Source organism: Amphiura filiformis, chromosome 9 (genome assembly GCF_039555335.1).
Source record: "Amphiura filiformis chromosome 9, Afil_fr2py, whole genome shotgun sequence".
NCBI lineage: Eukaryota > Metazoa > Echinodermata > Ophiuroidea > Amphilepidida > Amphiuridae > Amphiura > Amphiura filiformis.
In genome coordinates this window covers 5,347,483-5,373,583 of record NC_092636.1, presented here as the reverse complement: position 1 = coordinate 5,373,583, position 26,101 = coordinate 5,347,483, and the positions used below count along the sequence as shown (strand labels likewise).

General features: G+C 35.4%; 1 protein-coding gene across 2 annotated transcripts in view; it reads left to right on the top strand.

Moving 5' to 3' along the window:
• LOC140160550 (short coiled-coil protein B-like) overlaps positions 1-13,758 on the top strand; it is a 32,681-nt gene extending 18,923 nt beyond the window's left edge. For both annotated transcript variants that reach the window (XM_072183792.1, XM_072183793.1), the window contains exon 5: positions 8,307-13,758. In XM_072183792.1, coding sequence (XP_072039893.1) covers positions 8,307-8,340 — 34 coding nt within the window. In that variant the 3' untranslated portion in view covers positions 8,341-13,758. The remainder of the gene's footprint in view (positions 1-8,306) is intronic.
• The last annotated feature ends 12,343 nt before the right edge of the window (positions 13,759-26,101 follow it).

Genomic DNA, 26,101 nt, shown 5'->3' with positions numbered 1-26,101 from the left:
ATTGATTGTTGTTCATGTGTAGATTAAGTTGTAATGAAAATTAATTTTTATTTTGTAGTTTAAGTTAATCTTTGTATCGCGCCTTGAGCGCCATTGATTTGGTGGAGATGTGCGCATTAGAAATTCACATTATTATTATTATTATTATTATTATTATTACTTTTTAGTAAGATTATCAAACAAAATTCCTTTAGCAAAGTTTATGAACAAGTCGGAAGATTATAAAATTCATGTTCACTAAAGGATAAAATTGTTAAAAATTGTTACCCCCTGTTTGTTCTCACAAAATACGGGAAAATGTCTATGGTCTGTTGCCGTATTCCATTCAGCCTTTGGCTTCATAGAATACGGCACCAGACCGTAGATATTTTCCCATATTTCGTGAGCAAACAGGGGGTAACTAATAGTATGTCACTAGAATTTTGACACAATTTCGATCAAGTCATACATACTAGGGGTGGTTTTGTTGGAGCATTTAGGGGTACCATGTGTTACCCACTCCCCACTGTGCTCCAGGGGGAGGAACCAGCAAAACTGCTTTGCAGTTCTGTCTTTTCCTTTTAGGTTTATCATAGACCACCTAGATTCATTTGCTCCACAAACTTGTAGTTGACTTGCTATGGTGTTTTTAGAGACTGGACTTAAAACTGCAAAGTCTTTAAAAAAACTAAGCGAACAAACCAGTGACATCCTATAAACAAAGTGCTTTCATTATGTAACCGGTACGACACGGTGGCTCGAAGACAAGATACAGACAAACTCGTTGCAGTTGGCCAACTGTTGTAGATTCAGTGTAAAGTAGGAGCACGATGTGCTTTCGATGATCACGATGAGGTACAAAACAGGCAAAACTCTGGCAATTGTGGCAAAAACCAGAAGAACATAAATTTATACTTTCGAGTGGTTACAGCTGAAGGCTGGAAAACTCTTCTACATATAATACAAATTCGTGATGAATTTCGGTAGAGAGAGACAAAGTATGGATGATCTTCTCTCCAAGAACTTTGAGATGAAACTGACAATGAGTCATCTCTCAACTTGTGAAGTTGCCAGAAAGTTTCTAAAACCAAAGCTTTTAGATGACTTTATGACTCATCAGATAGATTTAAGAAACATAAAAACTTTTGTAGGCCAGGCATCCTTGCCACATTAGATATAATAAAAAATTTAGGGGGTCAATTTTCCTGATTGCTACAATTAGAAGAGTGACCCCTTCCTCCCTTTCTGAAATGCAGTGTGAATTCCAACCAGAATTTGGATAAAAAATAAATAAATTATTGGGCGAAGTTGATCTTTCTGGTTACCAGAAAGATCAACTTCGACCAATAATTTATTTATTTTTTATCCAAATTGTTTGAGCCCCTGTAATGAAAGGATTTTCATTTAAAGGACGTCATCAAACTTGGTTTGTTGTAAGGCTGGCATTTTCGGGTAATGTAATCTCGGTGGGTACCCGCTAGCCCGCCAGATTACATTACCCGATCAGAAATACATTGCCTGGTTACCCGAAATTTAAAAAAAAATAATAATTTTATTTTTTCGGTTTTGTAGTGTCCCTGGACCTAGACCTAAATGCTAGGATCATTCATGGTTGACCTAAAAATAAAAAAAAACAATTTCAAGATGTTTTGTATTTTTAATATGAAAATTGATAATTTGTATTCATGTCATAGTCTAATAATGATTTCAAAATGCATTGAATTTGAATGCATTTTGAAATCATTAATAGAGTATGACATGAATACAAAGTATCAATTTTCATATTAAAAATACAAAACATCTTGACATTTTTTTTTTTTTTTTTAGGTCAACCATGTTTGTTATTACTAAATACGATGCTAACAAGTTTCAATGCACCTTAACAGTTCATCTTTGCTTGCACAGCATCAGCACAAACAGTATATTGTGATGCAAGAGTAGTACTTTTTTCCCTTGATATTAAAAACCTGCACAAGCCACCTCCACAGGCAACAGTTTGCTTGACATTCATCACATGCATACTGTTACCCACTTGAATACGTCTGCAGCATTCAGACACCCAAACAAAACTACAAAATGTTATTTTGAGCCATAGCTGTTTCAGTTTGCATATTATTATATAAGCACTTGGTATTTAAGATTGTTAACTCTTTTCAGTACATCTTATTTATGTCATATGATTAGGGATTATACAAGTGTATATTAAAATTGAACAAGTTGGAAGTGATTTTATTGCAGTTTTATGAAAACAATGTTATTACATTTTTTTTCTCATATTTCTAACTTGTAGAGAGTAGCAAGATCATATTACTTGTTTTCTACAATATTATTCTCCTGAAAGAACAAGAATATGTCAGTTTATTTAAAAGATTTTCTACCAGTTCAGTCTAGTTGAGTGCAGCTGTAGTAAGTGTATGATTATCACTGTAAACATTTGGATTGAAAATAGGGATGCTATATATTCCTAAAGTTTTTGTCAGAGAAGAACGGCACTTGTTTACATTTTGAGAGCATGCAGAGCGTAAACACGGAAGTGGGATTCTGATTGGCTGAATCAATCGTCTGACAATCATAGCAACAGACCAATAATCTGATTGGCCGATTGTGCGTGAAATCGTTGGTCGGCGCAGATCAGCGCCCTTAAAGTGAACACAAAGCTCCGCGTATGTCACTCATTAACAGGGCGCTCGCGTCAATCTGAGCAAGGGAGTGCTGTTCTTCTTTGAAACCCAGTGTAGCTTATATTTCACTAAAATTATATGTAAGGCAACCAAAAAACAAACTGTTTTACGGGCCAGACTGACTTAGATTTTGTGTTTTGGGAGATTTTTTGATTATTTTGCTAAAATCATGTTTAAGTCAGCCAAAGTTTGATTGATTGATTGATTTTAACTGAAAATTTTTTCAAAATATGATTGCAAAAGTCATTTAAGTTTTGCCAAATGTTTCTAGCTTTTTGTGATGTTTTAGAGTCATTTTAACCTCCAGGGAAAAAACATGAAAAAAATCTGGCCAACCCTACTTGAAAAGTATGTCTGCCCATAAAACAGTTTTTTTGAGATTTTTTGTCACTAATCTAAAATATTTTACAATTTTTTATCCCTACCACACAAAATCCTCTGTGTAGTTTAAATTGGATATATAATTGTACAAGTTTAAATCATTCATGCATCTCTTAACAAGGCAAATGGTTATCTGAACTGATGATTTTTCTCTAGTCATACGTTGAATTAATTTGAGTAATAAATTGTTACTTATTTTTAAGCAAGCAAACAAACACCACCATCATCTAGATGGCACCAGTGGTGATGATGCGATGACTCGCAAGTGTCTGTTGGCATTTTGCCAAAGCAGTCCTCTCTATAGCAGTCAGGCAGACTGGATCGTGTAAATGAGGTGTTGCAAGTTCATGATTCATATGTATGACATATGGGCTAGCTAGCTAGTAGCTGGCTGGCTGCAGAGTAAGCGAGCGCTAGAATCATGAGTTTAGACAAACATCCTTAGGAGGAGTTTGATGCACAACATCAATTGGTACTAGTAGGGCTTATTACACTTCATCTATTTACATGGACAGCTTTTACTCCTTGACACATTGTGTTTACATTGACAGTAATGTTTTGCCCCTTCCTCGTATCGTATGTATCTTGTCGTTTGAAGTGGAATGCCATCAAGTGTCAATTTCAATATGTCCATAATAATATTATCCCTTTTAACTTGATAAATAATTATTTTAAAATGAAATAAGTTTGGAAAGTACTTACTGTAAATTTCCTGATGCTGTATACTGATATTGTTTAAATCTTTTAATAGTTTGATTGTTGCTTATTACCCCGGGGGTACTCAAGTTTGATTTTGGTAGGGACGTGCCGCTGAGAATATGACAGTGGACCCATAAATATACCAATTTTTCAAGAAATTTGGACCCATTGATATACCAAAAGTCAAAATTTTCGGGGGAAATTTAACCCAAATTGTCTTAGTTTTTCAAATTTTCCCAATTTCTTTTTGGAAAATTTCGAAATTTTGGCTAGATTGAGGGAAAATTGGGTTATTTTTCAAATAAAATTTTTTGAAAAAAAGGACCCATTCATATACCAAAATTGGCTTAGAAAAAGGGGTCATTGATATACCAAAAGGCCGAAAATGCTACCCATATTAGCGGCATGTCCCGTATTGTCATTTGTACTAAGTACCCCCCCTTGAGGCTTATTATTTCTGGTCAACAAAATTGTTGACCTACATGCATGTCACAGTGATGAAACGATACAATGTATGGAACATTTTTGCAGTAGGGTTCAGGTGGTATGCGCCGTGCACTCTCTAAATTCATCGTCAAATTCCATTGTCAACCGTGTAATTGAATGGGATTATTTTGACGTTTTAATACGCTTGAAATATTACAAACAAATAGGCCTATGTTAATAAATAATATAAATACAAGCTAAAACCGTTGGGGTTCGATAATGAACCCCACAAAACTAACCGAGTATATGGAAAATGCCATACGGCCGAGCAGTTTTGCCAGCTCTCTCCGACCATCATGCCACTCGCCGCCTGGTAGGGTTGGTAATATAATGCTAGCCCGTTTGATGTGCTATCAAATTGGACATTTTTGCACTACATTTATTTCTGCGCTACATTTATTTTCACGCTACATTTATTTTTGTGTTTTTCTCCTTCCAAGCATCTGCTGTGAAAATTACAACATGCGAATATATGCCTTTTTTTTAAAGTCAGTGTAAGGTAGCTTAGAATTGCAAATTTTAAAAACTTGGGGAAATGGAGTAAAATTGTTAAATATTGGCAAGATGTGAAAAATAAATCAAACAAAAAATTCTATGTTTACAGTACTTTAAAATTCAGTACAGGTGTATGCATTCCCTCCTTGATTTCCAGTACTTCAAACCAATATTCCTCATATTAAACAATCTCCCTTCATTTATGCATAATCCTCTAATACCTATGATTTATGTCCCCTCCTACCACATCCCTAATTGATGTATCTGATGATTTACTAAGATCTGCCCTTTTGTGCCAATTTATTTTGTACTAGTACATGTTCTTTTTGATACTGTTTGTTCAGTTAAATTCATGTTATTTAATAATTTTCTGTAACCACATTTATAATGGCGAAGCTGTCTCATTTACTTTGCTGTTAGAATCTTGTCTAGACACATCCTTTTGTTTTGATAATCACCATGTACATTGATACATTAATAGTGTGCATATGTTTAAGATGTGCAGCATCTTGGTTTTATGAAAACTCTCATGTCTAGACGCCTATATAGGCTCAAATGCAATCCAATACGTGTTAGTATGATCAAGATTCGAGAAAAGGAGTACTGGGGAAAAAATGATTATGAGATGTTATATGGCCACAGGTTGTGTGCAAGTGACTCTATGGAATATGCTGTATTAATTAAAATAAGTTACTCAGATGAGGGGACTTTATGTAAAATTGAATTGCACTGACTTTTTTTCACAGATATGCTAATCACCCATGTTGCATCATACAAACCCATATGTTTTTAAAACCAGGCATCTACAAAATTAATACATTTTTTGTAGCACAGGCCATGCACCATTTGCGGTATACACAGTGTTTGAAATAAGCACTAATCCTCTTTTGTCCAAAAATCACTGGGAACAACCATATTGAGCTATGTACTTATCCCCTGGACAACCACTATATTTTACCTTCAAAATCATGATTTATAAAATTTAAAACTTGACATTAAATTTTGACTTCATGTTTGATTGTAATTTGTATCCTTAAAGCCATATTATAACATTTGCTGAGGAAGACGCCCTCACTGAATTTTTATTGCAAGACTCTAGGTGCTGTAGTTTTGTCAAAATCCGAGATTTTGAATAAAACGCCGGAACCGGCGCTTTATTATTACGATGGAATTATTAGTCGAACGCATACACGATGTTCATAACACACAGTACGTTACACGCGGCGTGGGGGGTGATATACACAACAAAGGGTCGTACCACAACACGACCGAAGGAGTGAAATGCGTATTGGCGACATGTGCGCTGGTAGTAAATTCCAATTTTCTTTGCTTTGCCGTAGTTGTTCGGCTCAAAAATAAAAGGGATATATCTGACAGTAAAAGCTAACATTTTATGGCAAAGAAATGCTAATCTATTTTGTTTGAAAATGTTATAATATGGCTTTAAGCTAGATCTATAGACCACACTGCTAGCACATATACTATTATATAATATGATGTGATGTCCACTTGTTCAGCATGTCCAGTTCTGAATATTTTTAATTAATCATTTCACTGAGTTACCCAATTTCATAAAATCCATTTATATTTTAATTTCTAACTAAAACATATCTAAGGTGTAAAGTGACCTACATTGTATTATGCCAGTGATACTAAAAATAATTATTAATCTTTACCAGACTATAGCATTTGATAATTGCAATAGGCACATAAATTTTTTATTACCTTGAGTTTGGATTTCTAGAAATGATCTCAATTCAATTATGTGGCATCATTATACCTTGACCATTGGTGTCTGTGGGACAAATCACTGAAAAAATTGAGAAAAGTTATCCCAATTTGTGGCAAAATGGTAGCATGTACGTAATGTGCAAAACTGATTTCTGCATGATATTAGGGCTTACATGTACAATAATGATAGCCATAGGCCTCACTCAACCAGGCACAGATGTTTTCAAATGGATTAAATCTATATTTAGTTTATGGTTGGTGCTGTATCTTTCACTGATTTGGGAATTTGTGAGAAATCTGCATTGTAGTGAATAATTACAAGAACATAATTTCACTTTTACCATCATGTTTTTGTTTGATTGTGTTTGGTGCAAAATTGTAATGTTAATTTTACCACATTCTACACAAATCAAGATACACTTCATAGATAGCAGAACCTAAGCAGATGGTTAATTGTATTCTTTTTTTCATTTGAATGTCAGAAATTCTACGCTTCTATGCATGCATAGAAGCGTAGAATTTCTGACATTCAAATGAAAAAAAGAATACTTCACTTATATTTTAGCAAATAAAGGTGAGGTTCTGATGGAATATATAAACAATCTTGGGATCCATCTCTCAGTGTTCAGGGATGGAGTTTTGAAAATAACAGGCGTACTATAAATCACACTTCTGGAAATGTGGGCTGTCAGGTGTGCTATTGAATTGCACTCTGCACAAGAAGTTTAGAAATTGAGGTGTGCATTCACACTCGCAATCCTTAAAACTTAATCCATGAGTGTTCTAATGCAGTTGTCTATGCCATTTTGCAAAGACTATCGCACTGGCCGACCAATTGCATAAAATCATGACTATGTAGATTGATCGGCGAATGAGGTGCTGATGATGTGATTCAATTAGCTAATCAGAACCCAACTTCATGCCATAAACTGCGCCAAATCGGGCAATGCGATAGATGTTTCTTTGCAAATATGTGTAAATTTGATCTTGTGGCATGTGCTCCATACTAATACAGACGTCAGTATCACTACAATGTACTAGCAATACTAGGCCATGCAGTGAATGGCCCGTATTTCTTAAGGGAACTGGAATGAGCGTTTCGACAGCATTTTTTGTGGGACATGAGAGCACATCAGACATCTCGAATTGTATTCTGAATACGAAGAATGTCTTTCTGATATCAAATAATTTTCATTTTATGAAATTCACGATATAATACAAATTTTATGACAAATTATTAAAATTTGATATTTTTGACATTTTGGAGATATAACAGTCCTCGAAGTAAATTTTATAAATCTAATGATATAGTCCTAAAGTGTATGTACCTGGGAGGAAAAGCCGACGATCAATTGAAAATTTTGACCTTTCATATTGAAGATATGGATTTTTTCCCAAAAAGACCAAATTTGTTTTTGAGTTTTGGGAAAAAATCCATATCTTCAATACGAAAGGTCAAAATTTTCAATTGATCGTCAGGTTTTCATCCCACCTACATACACTTTAGGTAAAATCATCAGATTTATAAAGTTTACTTCGAGTACTGTTAAATATCAAAAATATCAATTTTAATGATTTGCCATAAAAATGTGTATTACATTGCAATTTCAAAAATCAAAATTATTTGATATCAGAAGGCAATTCTTCAGTATTCAGAATGCAATTCGATATGTTTGATGTGCTCTAATGTCCCGCAATAAATACTGTCCAAACGTTCATACCCCTTCCCTTAAGGCTTTTGTAATATGTATTTTAAACTACCCATCATGTTTAAATTTGATGTACTTCTCATCAATATCTGATATTCAGTCTAACCAAGTTTTATTCTTCATTTGTTTTCTTTGTTTCTTACAGATCGGGAGGCAAGGGTAAGAAATCCGACAAGTGATGATAGATAGACTGTCAAAGTTGCAGAACACTTAGATAGGCATTCATTTTACATTGATGATTTTATCATGGACAAGTTATTCACTGTTGCTGTCATGATATTTTTGAAGGCCAGCTTTCAGCCACTGCATTACACCTTCTCCAAATTTGCTATTTTATCATCATCATCAAATGCCATTCTACAAGTGTGAACACAAGACTTTATATAGTGTGATGCATAACCAACGTAGGTTTTATAAGTCTCCTGCGTGAAGAGCTGTGTTAAACAAGAATCGTGAAACATTTTGTATCTAGTCGTCCGTCATTGCAAACCATCATCAAAGTCCATTTTCATATGTGATTATTGTGTAAGTAAGTGAGAAACAGTTACATGTGTGGTGCATTTTGCTGTGTAAAGTTGGATTGCTGTAACGACACATATCAAGCTATGTGAAGATTATAACCAGCTTTTTGAATACATGTGTGCTCAGTACTTTGCCCGTCTCGTCCAAGATGAAAATTTGTGGATTCAGTGAAATAAGGAACATATACTATCTATTAAGAAAGTACCGACTTTGTTTCCCTAGACTATGAAATTATATTCGCTATCACAAAGGATATAAAATGGAATAGACTTGTAAAGAATAATTGTCGTCATAGTGCCAAGATGTAACATTGAGGCAATTTAAAAAAAAACACCTAGCATTCCAACTGGAACTTCAACTTCAGAATTTCTGATGACACTCTAATATATTTCATCAGAGAGAGGGAGAGTGCAAACTGCTTCAGGTCACCTTTCTGGCCATACAATGGATCACAGACATGTAGACTCTTGGATGGTTCAAACTTTCAGGATTTTACCAGCCTGTGTTCAAGTCTATAGATCAGAAGACCTGATGCAGATCACTATTGCTGATGATATGGAGTGACATATGCAAATTTTGAGCTATGAAAAATGCTTAAAGGAATATGAAGAATTCAGGTGCAAAAACTGATATATCCCGTTTTAGGTCGTGCCATAGCTACACTATAGGAACTTTCATGTAATAGTGGTGTTCAAGGTCACACACTTTGGTCAAAGGTCATTTGAGGTCAACTTGTAAAAAAGGCTGAAAATGAAAAAAAAAAAGTCTCATATCTTCGGATGACCTATCTTGGAGCACCGTTCCCACTTTTTCTCAATCGTGTCAAATTTATAGAAAATGATAAGAAAATATATGTGCAACTTCTTATCAGAGTTTCAAAACTTTACCTTGGAATTTTAAGGTCAATTTAAAGCCAGCATTATACCTGGCAGATGGTGGCCGTAACACAATAAAAATGGCATTTATCCGCATTTGCATCTGAAGACTTCATGTTACCATTAAATCACTGCATGCTGATATCTTGTACTCTAGCTAATTGGATATTTGCAAGTGTTAAAAATGTCCTTCAAATTATTCTCTGACTTCAAAAGAACAGACTAAAATTAGTGTTGTACTCTAATTCAAATTATGTGTGTGTCCGTCAAAGTAAGTCAGTCAGCATATAAGACTAGGTCAGTGTGATATTTGGGACAGCAGGCTATCATTTCAGTAGGGTGGTTAAACAGCTAAGTTGTCTGTGTCAGATGTGTACCTTGAGTTATCCAAATTGAGAAGGTGGCATCAAGATTTTTTTATGAAATTAATCAAATTTTAAGTTGGGGTGGGAAGAGGACTGACATTATGTTCAAGCCATCAAATAAACATTTTGTTTAGATGTGCAATCATGGGAAATAGCTAACATTTTATTTTCAAGTATTTTTAATGTCCTTTTCAGCATGTAAAAAGCTGCTGTTTTTCTATATCCCTGCTATTGACACAAAGTGGTCTTCTAAGAAATAAATTATAATTAAGAGTTACTAATGATACTGTAAGAAAGAGATGTAGAGTACATGTAGTTGTAAGTCACTAAATCTTTGTATTATCTCACTTTTCGCTGAAGTTGTCTTTGTCATGACGGACGGTACCACTTTGTACGTACCAGTGGTGAGTTCTGTTTAGGATTACAGGACCGAATAAGTACTGTTAATTGTGCCCATTCACCACAAACTGGTCGTAAAGTCAGCATTTTCCATTTTGTGATACAATCAAAAACAGTACATGGATTTTTATGTAAATAATTAGGAATTTGACCTTTGATGAACCATAACTTCACTTCCAGATGTCCGATGAAGCTGGTTGAGGTGTCATTTTAAAGTTGAAAGTGCATTCTCTCAAATTCTACAATAAACAGAAAATGACCCAGGGCCGACTTTACTACCACTTCGTGGTGGATGGTCACAATTGTGGTGTGCATGCACACATGGAGTCTGAAGGAATGTTACACTGTACTTCTTCATGTACAAAGTATACATGCATACACAGTTGTACATGTGCAGGTACAACATGCTTACATACATTTTGTACTTGTACAAAGTTTCAGCTGATGACAAAATATACAAGGAAAGCATGGTATTCTGGTCAAGGTCTTTGCCTTTGGTGAAACAGTGTCCTGATTCAAAATCTCCATTGGACCAAAAAATCAACTAAAAGTCACTCTCCCTGTGGCTCATCTTGTGAAAAGCTAGGCAGATGAACCCCATTACAGTCAGTTCCAATCAAGTAATGCCCAATTGTCAGCTACACTTGCCTGACCTGTTAAGATGTCTATCTACAGCAACCCTTTCACCCGGTCACTTGGTGTAGTTGATGTTTTCGTCAGGGTTATGGACCTGCTTGACACGCTATCGACAGCGACCCTTTCACCCGGTCAACTTGGTGTAGTTGATGTTTTCGTCAGGGTTATGGACCTGCTTGACACGCTATCTACAGCGACCCTTTCTTCCGGTCAACTTGGTGTAGTTGATGTTTTCGTCAGGGTTATGGACCTGCTTGACTTTTTTTTTTTAATTTTAATTTTTTTTTAAATTAAAATAAAAAGGTGGTTTGAAGAGTGAGGTGATACTGGTAATTTGTGGCATTTTAATGTAATAATTAGGTAGAAACCTATAATCGACATTATACCATTACTATTTTTATAGCTCCAAGCTGTTACATTAGGTGCAATAAATGTAGGTCCTTAGTTCAAAGCTAGCAATACCCAAATTTGTATTTTGTACCATCTGTGACATTATAGCATAAAATGCTGTCGGGGTGGTGTACTCTTGCAAATATGTAGACTATTGAGATCTAAATTACATAACAATGGAGATGCCGTGTCTTAGATAATCTATAAAAACACATGTATTTAAGCTTACTTACAACGATCTGAAGTTCACAGATCAGCTTTTATTTCACAGTAGCCAGGCTGAGGTTAGTATGTCATTTGTTAGCATTGAATGTATGAATGAAACATAACTGCATAATGATAGACTTTGGCTCACATCAAGTGTGGTAGAGCGCATTTTCGTAGTTGTACCACAAGCATGCCAACACACTGCCCTTGTATGTGTGCATGCGCGATTGCATGCATGATACTGCAACCAGCAAAGTGGGGACCAACGTCACTACCGAACTAGAGTGGAACCAAAGTTTAGAAAAGAAAAACTACCCAAACTTGCTTGTAGATTTCTAATTTGTAAAGAGTTTTCTTTTGCAGTAGAAATCACATTGCTTTTCATGCTTTTCTATATCTATGCAGTAAACTGTTACATATTACATTGTAACTCCTTTTTGTCTGGCTGATTGTTGCCTAAAAATATGAAATATTTACAAAATAAATGTCACTTTTTTGAACCTGTGTACACGTAAATTTATTGCACAACTTTTCCCTTTGGATCAAAATAGCTAAATAACTATCTTTGGAGGTAATTCAAAAACTGAATATATAAATATTTCATGGGTACGTATTTTGATTACATACTGCACAGGCTCAAAGCTGTATAATTACTATTGATGTAAATAATGTATTTTGCAAAAACTGAATGTGTTTGTAATATATCAAATTTTCATTTTATTTTCCAAAGGTGATTTTGAGTCATTATTTCAACCATTCCTTTTGTGGTTTCTTTGGGTCATCAACAAAATTTGGCTAAAATGTTGAATGCAACATAAATATGTATTACAATATTATTGTACACTCAAATACCATTTTGTATTAGTGTGAATTCATTCAGGTAACTGCATTTGAAATTTACACCCCTGTGTGGGAGATTGAAGTAATGTCTTCCATTGGAGGTGTATGGATTTCATTTGTAATTGCACTCTTTATGCTACTAACTCAAAGTTGAGAAAGAAGAACAGTTGACAAGTTTGATGTCACATCAATTTCAAAAATATAGCCAAGGAATCTCTAATGAATGGGCTCCAATCAATATAACTAGTAATTTCTAGTGACTAAAATGTATCATCAAGAAAAGATTAAATTAAAGCAAACCAACTAACAGTTTTAATCATTTTTTCCTGAATATTAATTACCGTACTATAAAAATGTTTTGTTTTTGTTTTATCTGAAGGTTCCACGGTTCTTTTTGAAAAGGGTGATTTTTTTAAATGTTTGTTGGAAAAATTGCAATTGTTTTGATAAAATATTGATTTTCATGTAATAAAATGATGTTAACAATACTTCTGCATAGCACAAGATGAAAAGGAGATTGGTCACATGCACTTCGGCACATGAGCATTGCTCATGCATGACTTTACCTTACCGTAGGCCTAACTTGTAAACAAAAAGTTTGTATTGCCCCAAAGCTTCAAGGTCAGGGTCGGTCGGTCACTACTAATTTGCAAATTTTATGCCACATACGAAAATTTAAATTTGGGGAAGAAAAAAATGTGTCCCTATTTTTTCAGGTAAGGGCAATGCAAATCTTTTTAGGCCCTACCTTTCATATTTAGGGTGTACTAATCCCTCTTCAGTCTTTTGTCATTCAGAAGTGATGTTTACTGTTTAATAATATAAATATTTTTGACTTGAAATCGTAACCAAAAAATTACTTGTTAATATTATTATCATATATATACATATAGCAATCTATTTGTGTACACTATTAGCTAGTATCAGATGTTGTGATAGTTGAAACTTGTGCTAGGCCTGTAGATTACAGTATTACAGTGAAGGTAGTAAATATATGGGATAACAATTTGATTTTATAAAGTTGGACTTTTTTCTATTGAGTTATGACATGTAAACCCATTTTCCCATTCATGATTATTAGTATCTCCCACTTTTGTTGAGATAACGTAATTAATTTGACTATCTTTTATGATGAGCCATGATCATGTATTACTCTGTTTGCGGTTCATTAAAATGTGTAATATATAACAAAAGAAACAGAGGATAAGCAAGTGCTATTGGCAAACCAGGCTAAATATATTGTTGCACATGTGGCACACATTTGTGATGACACTGTGTCCATGATCTCTGAACAATCATGAAAACAATTTTAGTACTCACCTGAAAGATGGTAAGTTATTGACAATAATTTTTGTCGAGAGGTGTAATATATTAGTTGCAAGCTGCATCAAAATGATTGGTACCCATCAGTTTCCGAGTGAAAATGGATACATATGCAATAAATTAGTAGCTTAATGGTATAACTGGTCATGAGCTACAAGTTCTGATCATTAAGAGTTTCCAATGTTACATTTCATAGAAACCTTTTCATTAATCATACATCGTCGTTGGACAGGAAAAATTGCCAATGTACTTGTGGCCCTTGAACATGTTTAAAGCAAAACTGCCAAGAGGTTACATAGGTTTAGCTTTAAACATGTTCAGGGGCCAATGAGGCATAGGTTTTTCCTGCCCAATGACATGTGAAACCAGAAAGGTACCAAGCATTTTTGACACATCTTGTATATATATCAGTATTCTCAATTTCTCATCACATAATGCTCCTATAGTGGGTCAATATTGCATTGGGGTAATGGGTCTTGTTAACCCGTAATTAAATCTCAGTTTACGATTGGAGACATTTTCTGTCAATAATTGAAACAACGGAATGAAAAATTAAGACCATAGGCCTGTTTGATACTCAGCAGTAAAATTTTATTATACTGCATCTCATCTCAAGTTGAGAGTGTCATCATTGCACAATTGCATCGCCAGCATGCGGAGGAAACAGCCCTTCTACATGCGTGCACAATTCAAAACTGCCACTGCAAAACACGCACATGGCATCACTCAACATGAGACAAGATGCACTATAGTTAGTGTAAATATGATTTGGTCTTTGAGCAGGTCTGCTGTTAGAGATATTCTGTGGCCTTTAACAGAGTACACAACAGGCTAAAAGATGTGCGCATAGGTGGGTCTCTGGTAGTGTGAGGATTTGGAATAAGACCCAAGTAAATAACAAATTTTGAGAGTGTGTATCTTAAATTTGCTGGGTGATGAAGAGATATGTTGCTATTGAAGTGGGAATTGTGCAATACAATATTTTTTTCAAACTTTTTTTATTAAATTTTGTTTGTGTAGGGTATTGATTTTTATGTTAAGTGTAGACATAGGTGTAGAGGTATTTATGTAGGAATATTATTTTTAACATTTTGTGTTATAAAATGCCACAATAGCAACACTTTAAGATTAATACATGTTAATTTTGAAGAACTGGTCATGTTAGCTAACTTGTTATAAGGTCTACTGTATTTCCTAGACAACCTTGTTATCCTGATTCAGATGTCATAAAATGTATCGTATAGTGTATACATTTTCCTCATAATTTCTTTCTTAATTTGTTTTTACCCCATATTTATTTGGTATCTGCTTAAACTTTTTTATTTATGTATATCAATATTATTTTGTACTTCATACTTGCATGGTGCTATATCATGATATTGCAAGAAACATTAACAATGAAAGTATTGGGCTATTCTATTTAAATCCACACTACCCCTGTACCACTACAGGGGGGCGTATGAATTTCAGATGGAATAAACACAGTAGGCAGCTCCATTTGAATGTCATACTCCCTCTGAGAAAGATTCAACCTGAATCTTCCACAGAGGGCGGGAGAGTTTCAATTGGAGCTGCCTAATGTGTTAATTCCATTTGAAATTCATACTCCCCCTGTGGAATATATTTCCAAAATCTTCCACATGCGTAGTGTGGATTTTAAATGGAATAGCCCAATTTTCCTGTAAGATATGACAATTCCAACTGAAGAGGGAATAAATGAATCTCCTGTGTAAAAGTTTATAACGTTCAGTAAAGTTTGGTTTTTGTACTCCCTAAAATATTTGATACCAAGATATACATCCCTATTCGCCTATTGCTAGGTTCCGCCATATGCGAGGACAGCCTCGAACTGGCAATAGACATGAAAGGAAGTATTGCATAACTTTACGCAATGTTATATGACTGGTTCAATCAAGGGTTCAATTCCCATTCATGCATGCTGCCAGATCGAGGCTCTCCTCGCATATGGCGGAACCGTGCAATGGGTGAATATGTCCGTATACATTTCTGTTATGTATGCATCTATCTGTATCCTGGACCAAGTAATTTGCTAACAGTTGGTATGGGAAATTGGGAATGCTGTCAGTTATCTTTTAAAACCAATACTTGTCACATGTTTAAGTTTTCCATAATGTCTTTGTCATCTATCAAAATGTTTTTAGCAGAAGATCATGCTTCCAAACTCACTCAGTTTGGAAATAACGCCATTATTACGTGTTGTAAATTCCGCCGTCATACGTGTTGTGAGTTGTGCCTTGTTAACATCACGGAAATACACTCTCGTCAAATCATCAAAGGTTTACTGCAATTTACTAGAAAAATAGTGGCTCTATATTTTGTGGTGTCATGTTGTAAGCATGGCTGTGTGAACGAAGCATCCTAAGTGAGTTAGAAAGCGTACTTCATTTTACAGGCATGAGAATTTTCAGGCATTTGCCTGAATGCAGGCCATTTTGTTGTCCAAATTTACGCATTTTTAAAAACATTCTCTTGCCTGATTTTAACAAAAAGATAATTTCAGCTTAACATTGTCAAAAGGCAACACAATATAAAAACTTACGGCTAACACAAGAACAAAAAGCAGTGTAGTATCACCCGATAGTGATATGCATAATGATGTGTATATTAAAAATAACCAATTTAATGTTATGAATTGTACAAGAAGGTTATAAATGTACTGCCAGATTGTTCATTATCATTTATTCATGACTGGTTGGAAATTGCCATAGAATCACAATTGTATTAAACTTTGTATATATAATATTTATTGAATTTCAAACCATGACTAGGAAAGTAGTTTTCCAGAACATGTAAATGTACAATCACTCTTTCATATCAAATTAAACAACTTGTGAGTTTGGTCTTGGTTCATGATGCAATTCTGAACAAATTCTAATTTTCCTAAATTATGATTAAAATAATTAAAATGCATTTTGCCCTTAAAGAAGCACTTTGTGAGCCACAGCCTTATCCCCCCAACTTACTCCAAAAAAAGTTGGGATTTTTTATACCATGAGAAATCTAGGACTATGTAATGTTTGTCGACAGCCCAAAATTCCAACACATGGTGTACTGTAATGTAATCATGCGTATTTCGCAAATTCAATGTCTGAATCGTCTGAAATTTTAAAAATAAGCTTTTTTCATGGATACCCTAACCCTAACCCGCCAGGGACTTTTTGGCGACGGGAAGGGAAAGAATAAAGAGAGAAAACAAAGAAAGAAGTTGTTTTCTCCGGGTGGGATTCGAACCCGAGACCCCTAGCATGCCAACCACTGGCTCGGCGACACTTTGCCACGGGTCTCGGGCTTCGCTGGCCTGCGAAACCGTGCCTATATATCACTTAGGGCAATTGCATCATCACATCACGTGGGATGCATGCACGGACAGTGCATATATCAAGTAGTATTTTGTAGTACTCATGCGTGTTAGGGTTAAAAAGAGGTTGCTAAAATCACAAAATCACCCTTAAATGAAAGGCAAAACTTGAAATTTGTGATGTTATCGTTTTCCCTCTTTCAATCACTTTATGTCCTGAATTGTTCACTTAAAATTAAAAATAAGGAAATTAAAAGGAATGCATCACAGCTATATTTGCTTATTTAACTAATTTCCTCACTTCTACAAGGTAAGTGACACAAGGAGTGCTACCAGAATTTTTGGTAGTGGGTTTAATTTAAAGTTTGGAAACTAATCCTAATCATGAACTCCATATCATGAAATGTCAGTAGATGTAATCACAGTACAATCGATTTCTCAGTTTTGTAATCGTAGCTACTATTTATGTTGTACTTGTAGTCTATTAAACAGCTCCAATTGTTAACAATAAAATCATGGTATAAAACTATATAGATTTCTTTCATGTCAATCATTTGGTTGTGATTTGATATAGAGGTATAGAGCTTGGAGCCCAGGCTCTTGTGCATTATAACGAGTGTCTTTCTCTTCATATTCTTCCCCCATGTTTTTCCCTTCCCAATTTGTCCAAGAACTTCCCAATGAAGCTGTCCCTATAGACGAATCCAATTTCACGCATTCCTGCTCCTGAATGGCAGCCATTAGCCACGACAGGTACCTAACTATCCCACCTAAAATGTGGGATGATGCGGCCTTGAAGGGTATTATAAACTGCATTCTATCACCCGTGTAACACGTGAGACAAAAGAATGATGACAGTTTACAACACAAAAGAATGTAACATCAAATTTTAAGCGGGTTTAATCCACCCAATTGGGTACTCACAACACCTGTTTGGTGCATGCGGGGAACCAAATATGGCCGACTAAATCCTGACCATGACTTGGCTCGATGGATTCGTCTATAAATGGTTGATAATGGTCCGAGTTCCTCTTGTCCGATTTACCCCTTGACCCTGATCCCCCAATTTCCTACCTATGACATTTCATGCCAATAATTCAATTAAATCCCTTCTGATTGCGAGCTAAAAACGGGCATTTCAAGGCTGTGTGGGAATAATGGGTTAATCCACTTTTGACCCATTTTGGCTTACAGAATCTGAATAAAAACAACTTTCAGCCCTATAGAGGCCGTCAGCCTTTCGCCATCTTGTGGGTACAAATGTTCTGTGTGTTCATGCGTCGGACAGTATGCACTGGGCGCAGCTTGCCACGCCGCTGTTATCACGTACAACGCTGTGATTTTCACGCATGGAGATCGAACGGCCATCGCAGCGTGTACCCACAAGATGGCGGCATATGACGTCACGCTGACGGCCTCTAATACATGTAAGAAATTTCTAAATGTCAATTAGGGGAAAACAGGTTTCCACTGATAGTGGGAAAATGGGGATGAGATTATTGATCAGACCATCCTAATTCCTTGTTTATAGCATTTTTAGGTTAAAGGGATGTTTCTTCACAATTAATAGTCAAAGAAAGTACACATTTTTCATTACGATTTAAGTAACCAGTCGTAATAACTATGCATTTTAGATTACTGGGCTTACTTTTTATAAGTGGCAATATTTTACATCCTCTCCTGGATGCATCATTCCTTTGACAACATGACTGTAAAGATTTCAGACCGAGAAAGAAGGTTTAGCGTGGTGTCATGGAAGTGATTAATGTGAAACAAGAGGAATTTTCACTCCATAGGGGAGATGATCTACGTCACAACTTGGTTCAGCAATTAAGAAGATAGCTCAGAGGTTTAACTCAACTGTGACTTACAAAATCAACAAACTTATGCTGCCAGAAAAAGTCGGCCTGATGACTGATTTCCAAGTCCTGAACACAAGTATATTTAGGGGTCTCTTTTCCTTCAAATTTGGTTTTGATGTCATGACAGTATGTGCAGCTGGAAAGGGAGGGTTCCCGTACCAAAAGCGCTTAACCCACCACTGCCCAGGATCAGGTTTCGGAATCTAAACCCCGCATCCCCACAAATTCCAAAATCAAGACCCCACCTCTATGTGTGTTTACTACAAGGAATATACTGCAGGATGGACAAACCCAGGAATGTAATAAACACTTTTTTACTTTCCTTGTCAAATAAGTATTTATTTTACACAATGTACATTTTATTATACAGCATATAATAATAACAAATAATACATCTAAACATGTAGGTAATATTGCATCTGCACTTATAAGCAATTTGTTCATAAACACGTTCCCAGTTTTCCAGCTCATTACACACCAACAGCATTTGAAGAGACTACACCATGTGAGTAACCACAAACCATTACGGACAAACCTTGGTAGAATTAAGGACAGTTCAAGTTACATTGAGTGCATTTTGAAAAAAATGGCAAAGAAGATTGCTATGTCCAAGTAGTTTCAATGAAAACTGGTGGTTATATCCATGAAGTTTCAATGCTCTACCACATAATTTCACTTTAAAACTTTCACAGTGGGTGTAGATAACCCCCTTGTAGCAGAAACTGACACAAGCTCTATTTTTATGATTTTATAACTTGATCACAGTTTAGGACTAGCATCCTCAATTAACTTAACGATTTATAATTTTTTGCAACATCCAAAGCATTGTTTATAGGTTTAATGCATATCACTTGTTGTGAGTGAAATTGTACAAAACAAAGCATGCTGATGTGTCTAATGCACAAGCCCCACAGAAGGGAGTGCATTAGACGTATCAACATCTTGGTAGAAGTGCATTATTTTGTACAATTTCTGGAACAACAAGTAAGGCAAAAAAAAAAAAAGGTTCGTCTCAAAGCTTGCTGCTTTTGTAAAATCCTACGATTTGACAAAAAAACAAATGCGGAAATTTTTTTATTTAAAAAAAACACTTTTAAAGTTTTTCCAGAAAAATCGGCGAAAATCAGACTTTTTCTCAAAATACCATGAAAAAAGTCGGAATAAAAATTTTTTTTTTAAATCGCATTTCGCATTTGTTTTAAAATTTCTCGTGAGCTTTGAGACAAACCTTTTTTTTTTGGCCTAATACAAAGTACATGTAATTATATTAACCTATTTCATGTATACACAAGAAAAAGTCTGATTTTGGCCATTTTTATAACAAATTTGTTGGAAATGTGAGCAAATATAAATTATGCATCAACCTGTTAGAAAAATAAATTAATTCTACTCAATGCAAATGCATCTGAAAGCACTGCGCTTAAAGTGCACAGAGCGTGCATCTATGTAATTATCCACAATACACTCCTGGCATTATTCTAACATTTGCTCTTATTAGTTCTCGCTGTCTAAGAGAGTATGAGAACATCTTTACACACAATTATTGACTTCATATTATTTTTAGAGTACAAAGATCTCCTTCACGCTTCATCAAAATTTAAATAATTTATTTGGGGACTCAATTATAATGCAAAAATAATTGTCATGTTTGTGTCACATACGTGATCAACTGACTACCATATATTTACAACTTCCCTGTGTAATAAACAAAAGTCACAACCCCCACACTCACCCCCACACACACTCACCCCTAAGATTAAACAAACAGACAGAATATATTCCAGGTGTGTTGTTTAACCATCACCAGGCCAGTACGCAGGATTTTTTTGGGGGTGCTGATTTTGAAAAAGGGGACTTTTTTTACAAGGGGGGGGCAATTTTGTGAAAAGTGGACTTTCTTTCCCAAATTTGGACCTTTTTTGACCAAAAAAACGTAAAAAAACTGATTTTTTTGCTCGCTACGCTCACAAATTCTGAAATTTTGGGACTTTTTGTATACTTTTGCAAATTTGGGGAGGTGCGGTCGCACCCCCCGCACTCCCCCTGCGTACGGGCCTGACCATCACACAACATTGAAGACAATGAGCACAAGCCTGTTTGACAGAATATTTTATACAAAGTACAAACTTTTAAATAAAAATATAAATGCTTCATATAAGGACTATGAAACTATGTATGTATACATAAGTTATTCTCTATGAATGCCAGTTGGTGACATGATATTTGCCCAACACTTGGCAATATGCTCAACCAAATTTACATAATATTAAAATTGTATGGCATTTTTTCATCAATTGGTTGTTCATTCAGTACTACTCCTGCTATGCAATATACCGTAAAAACTTGATAGTTAGCATATGTGCTTACTATCGAGTGCTTTTAAAAACATGAAATTGTACCGAATTCCGGCGCTCTACCAACTGAGCCAATGGGGTTGAGACACAAATTTGCAGATTCACTTGTTCATATAGCTCGGTGTATCGATGATTTGCTCAAAACCCTTTACACTTTTGTGGATTGGGCATTTCATGTTTGCATGTTTTAAAAGCGCTCGATAGTTAGCATATGAGTTTTTACGGTATCTAACTAAAATGTGTCCCAAATGATTTGTTCCAAATAGCTTATTACTACAATAACCCAACATTCAATTTTGCTCTTGATAAAATTATCATTTACAGCATATCATTTTCATATGAGTCTTTTAAAGATTAAGCAGAGCTTGAAATAATTATTCTAAACAGATTACCATTAGATTCAATAACATCATTAATGAATAATAAAAAGTGACCGTTTGCAGAACTGATGTTGTTTATAGTAATTTTAGCATAGCATAGTCAATTACAACAACAACACATTGAAGTACCTGTTTCACCTTTGTATCTGTACAACGTCTACACATTAAATGCATGCGTGTTGAAGCTGCACCCATGAGAAAGTGCACTGACTTAACCTTACTTGGTGATCCCCTCAAGTCCCGGAGTGACATTCATGCTTTTTAGTGGTTGTGCCACAAGCATGCCGACAAGCCGACAAACTGACCAGCCTGTGTGCGTGTATGCTCTGCGCAATTTATAACTTTACACGCCCAATTCGATACTGTGACCATCAACATGTCACTACTGAACTTGAGGTGACCCAAAGTATATAGAGTACTACTATACTCTGATCAGCTCGTAATAGGCAGGACTCATAACATCGTGGATTGATACAGAATGGCGTACCTACGCGAACTGCGCTTTGCGTTTGCGTGTATGACACACGCTTTTGTGAATTTACGTGTGCGTAAGTTGGAACTTTATTGACTCGCGCAGTAACAAAAAACAAATAATTCCCGCCTATTAAGAGCTGATCATAGTATATAGCGTATCAGCTTGTAGTGTCCAAGTGTGTAGTAGCTGATTTTACTTTTTCTACTTGCTTGTCTTCCATGGTAAGTGCCTCAGAAATAACAGACATGAATAAGTGAAAAGTGTATGCAAACCTGGTGAACCTTGATAGGAGTTTTGGCTTGCCTCTGAAAAACCACACACCCATTTGCGAAAAAACAGTAGTGAATGAGTGAGTGAACTGTACCTTTTGGCATTATGTCAACTATGATTGCATGCCATCATGTTCCAGCTAGAAACCCATACCTTAATTGGGATTCCAGGTAAAAACCACATGTGCCTGCTCACGGTCAACATTTTTTTATTGCATGAGGCGAAGGGGCTTTGGTAGTAGGTTACAAAAAGTCACATCAAAAATTCCTCCGGAGCTTGTTGCCATAGCAACGGCAGATTTTATGATTTTAGCGGTTTTTGCTTCATTTGGGGTGAAAATAAGAGAAAATATACACTTTTCTGAATTGCTCTTGACTTAAAATTTGAGGTAAAATTAAAAAAGCAACCTTATCACCATAAAGTACCATCTTTGCACTTTTCACAGGTGTAAAAAATATTGTAAAATAATATTTCCCCATGTGCAATTTTAGGGATGGGCAACATTGACATTTTAGCACTTTTGAAAAAATGAAATTTTTACCCTATATTTGAAGTCAAAAAACTAATTTTGCTTGAGCACCCAGAATTATTTTCTCTTTGGTGGTACTTGAGCAGACATTGCCCCTTTCAAATCTGGTAAAAAAACTCTGGGGCTATTTGTCCTGTAAAGCCAGTGTTGCCAGAAAGTTTGCCAACTTTCAAAAAAATGCATTTTTCGAAATAATGCATTTTCTCATATAACTTTTTATACGACCAACTTAATTGAAATATTGACCCTTTGCGTACAAGATTTGACACACAACTGCTTCCGGAAGCAACACTTAGAGGCTGCAGAAGAGTCGTGTTCTGCAAAAACCGGTATTGCTAGAAAACCCGACTTTTTAAATCTATAGATATTTCCAATAAGCGCATTTACTACAGGCTCTTGGGAGGAGTTCGTGTACATGACTCTTTTACATGAGCATTTTCATGTTATATAAATTATGCAAAGACCTTTTTGAGTAAGAAAATCAGATCAAGTGCAATCAAAATGGCGTCCAAAATGGCCGCCAAATAGGGATTTTCCATTAAAACACACTATAGCAACATACAAATGATCTAATGATGAAAAAATATTGATACAATATGTTTCTAATCAACGGAAATACATATATGCCCATTTTGTTTCATTCGAATTTTTAAAATTCAAAATGGCGTCCAAAATGGCCATTGAATAGCCTATTTCCATTGAAATACACTAGAGCAACATGAAGTTGATATAATAATAAAGTATTCTCAGTGGAATTAATTTTTATAACCAAAGGAAATAAATATGCACACAATTTGTTTCATTGGTATCTCTCAAATTCCAGTGTTGCCAGAAAGTTTCCCAATTTTTTTAACTGCATTTTTCAAAATAATGCATTTTCTACATATTTACTCATATAACTTTTTACACTACCAACTTAATTGGAATACCCTTTGCATACAAGATTTGACACACAACTGCATCCGGAAGCAACACTTAAAGGCTGCAGAAGAGTCGTATTCTGCAAAAACCGGTATTGCCAGAAAAGCTGACTTTTTAAATCTATATTTCCAATAAGTGCATTTTACATAATTAAATTTATTTTAATTATAATTATAATTATTTTAACTGTTACCGTTATTTTATCTAGCTTTATCTGTACATATGCTAGCACGATCTCATACAAGTTTTGAAACTTGGGCTTGGTGTTCCCAGATAGTATGAAAAACTGCTGTCACCCAAAGACCCCTTAATTTTCCTTTCAATTTGTCACCCAAATACCCTTATATATCCATTTGAACAGCTAGCAACCAGTCACCTATCACTGATTTTGTTACTTCTTTTGAAATAACAAAGCCATCAAAACCATTTGAAGCAGAACTAGTTTTTGTTCACGCCAGTGAACATTAAAACCATTTGAACCCACATCTCATATGCACAGTTTATCCCTTGCATACCATGTGTCTTGAATAGCTATTGTAATACACCAACCATGTGGTTATGAGTCTAGGAAATAATATCTAATCTCTCATACACTCGTTTGTATGCCTTTATCTAATCCTGCTCCCCATGACAAGGGCAATTTAGCACATTTAATCTTCAGAGAGACTGCTGAGTGTAGGGCATTTTTAGCCTTTCCCTAGTTAACTTTATAGCTATAATAGCCTAGTTAACTTTTTCAACATAGCTGTAGCCTATTAAACTTTTGTAACGTAACTGTAGCCGAGTCCACTTTCCTAACATATTAGTACTAGTAGTACTTACAATCGTTTTGCAAGGATGGATTATGCATTACTAATAAAGCCATGACCATGCATGTTACCAAGAAACTGGTTGATGAAGACACATTTATCATGTGACTAATCAATGTCATAAGAAGTATACCATGAAATCCATTCTAGAAATAATATCAAAACGGAATCCTAATACTCAAGACCACAAAGCATCTCAGTAGAACAACATAGGTGTTACAAAACCCAGTTATCCGACATCCGCCTAGAACAGTTTAATTGTCTGTAGACATTGCTGGAATGGATTTTAGGCTATTATTTCTGATAACATTGATTAGTCACATGATAAAATAAATTTGTCTCAATCAACTAGCATTGGCCTCTTGGTAACATGGTCATTATGTATTTCACCGACTCTCGCATTCTTTTACCATTGCTGGTACTTGTAACATTGCTGGTGCTTAGTGTTATCACCAGTTACCCAAAAAACCCTGTATTTGGACATAGACCCTATAAACTCATATCTAGGGTCTATGGTGTGGACAGCGCAGCTCCGAAAAACACATGCATTTTACGAAAGTAGAGTTCTGAAAGACTCCTGATTTTTATAATTTCAGCTGTAAAGACCCTAAATTGGTCATTCCTTACATTATCTAGGTTATTCCAGACGATTTTCAACCAGAAAGTTAAGAAAGACCCTTCATTCTAATCGTTTGCAGGTCCGAAAGGCCCCCTTTTACCGGTTCGCCGCCAGCTCCCAAAGACCCGCCATCTCCAAATTCCAGTGGAGCATACCGACCCCGGTAGGGGGGCACTTTATCTCATCAAGCGAAACATCGTGGGAAGTGGGATTGCTTGATTAGCCAGAATCCATCCTTGCAAACAGATTTTAGGTACTAGCACTCAGAAGTTAGGAAAATTGACTCTGCTACATACCAGCTACGTTACGAAAGTTGAATAGGCTACAGCTATGTTGAGAAAAGTTAACTGGGCTATAGCTATATTAAGATAGTTAACTATAGGCTACAGCTATAATAGGAACGTTGACTAGACTACAACTACTAAAGTTCACTATGCTACAGCTTTGTACTCTCCAAATAAGTAATCATGGCATCACACTGCTTATTCCATTTGGCTCACGAATCGGAAATATGAATTCTATTTATATTTAATTATTACTAGGACAGTTAACTGGAAATATCCTAATTTGGCGGCCATTTTTGATTCCATCTTGAATTGCAGAGATTCAAATGAAACAAATTGTGTGCATATTTATTTCTTTCAGTTATAAAAATTAACTCCATTGAAAATACTTTATTATTATATCAATTTCATGTTGCTCTAGTGTATTTCAATGAAAATATGCTATTCTGGCGGCCATTTTGGATGCCATTTTGAATTTTAAAAATCCGAATGAAACAAAATGGGCACATATTTATTTCCGTTGATTAGAAACATCAATTGCATCGATATTTTTTCATCATT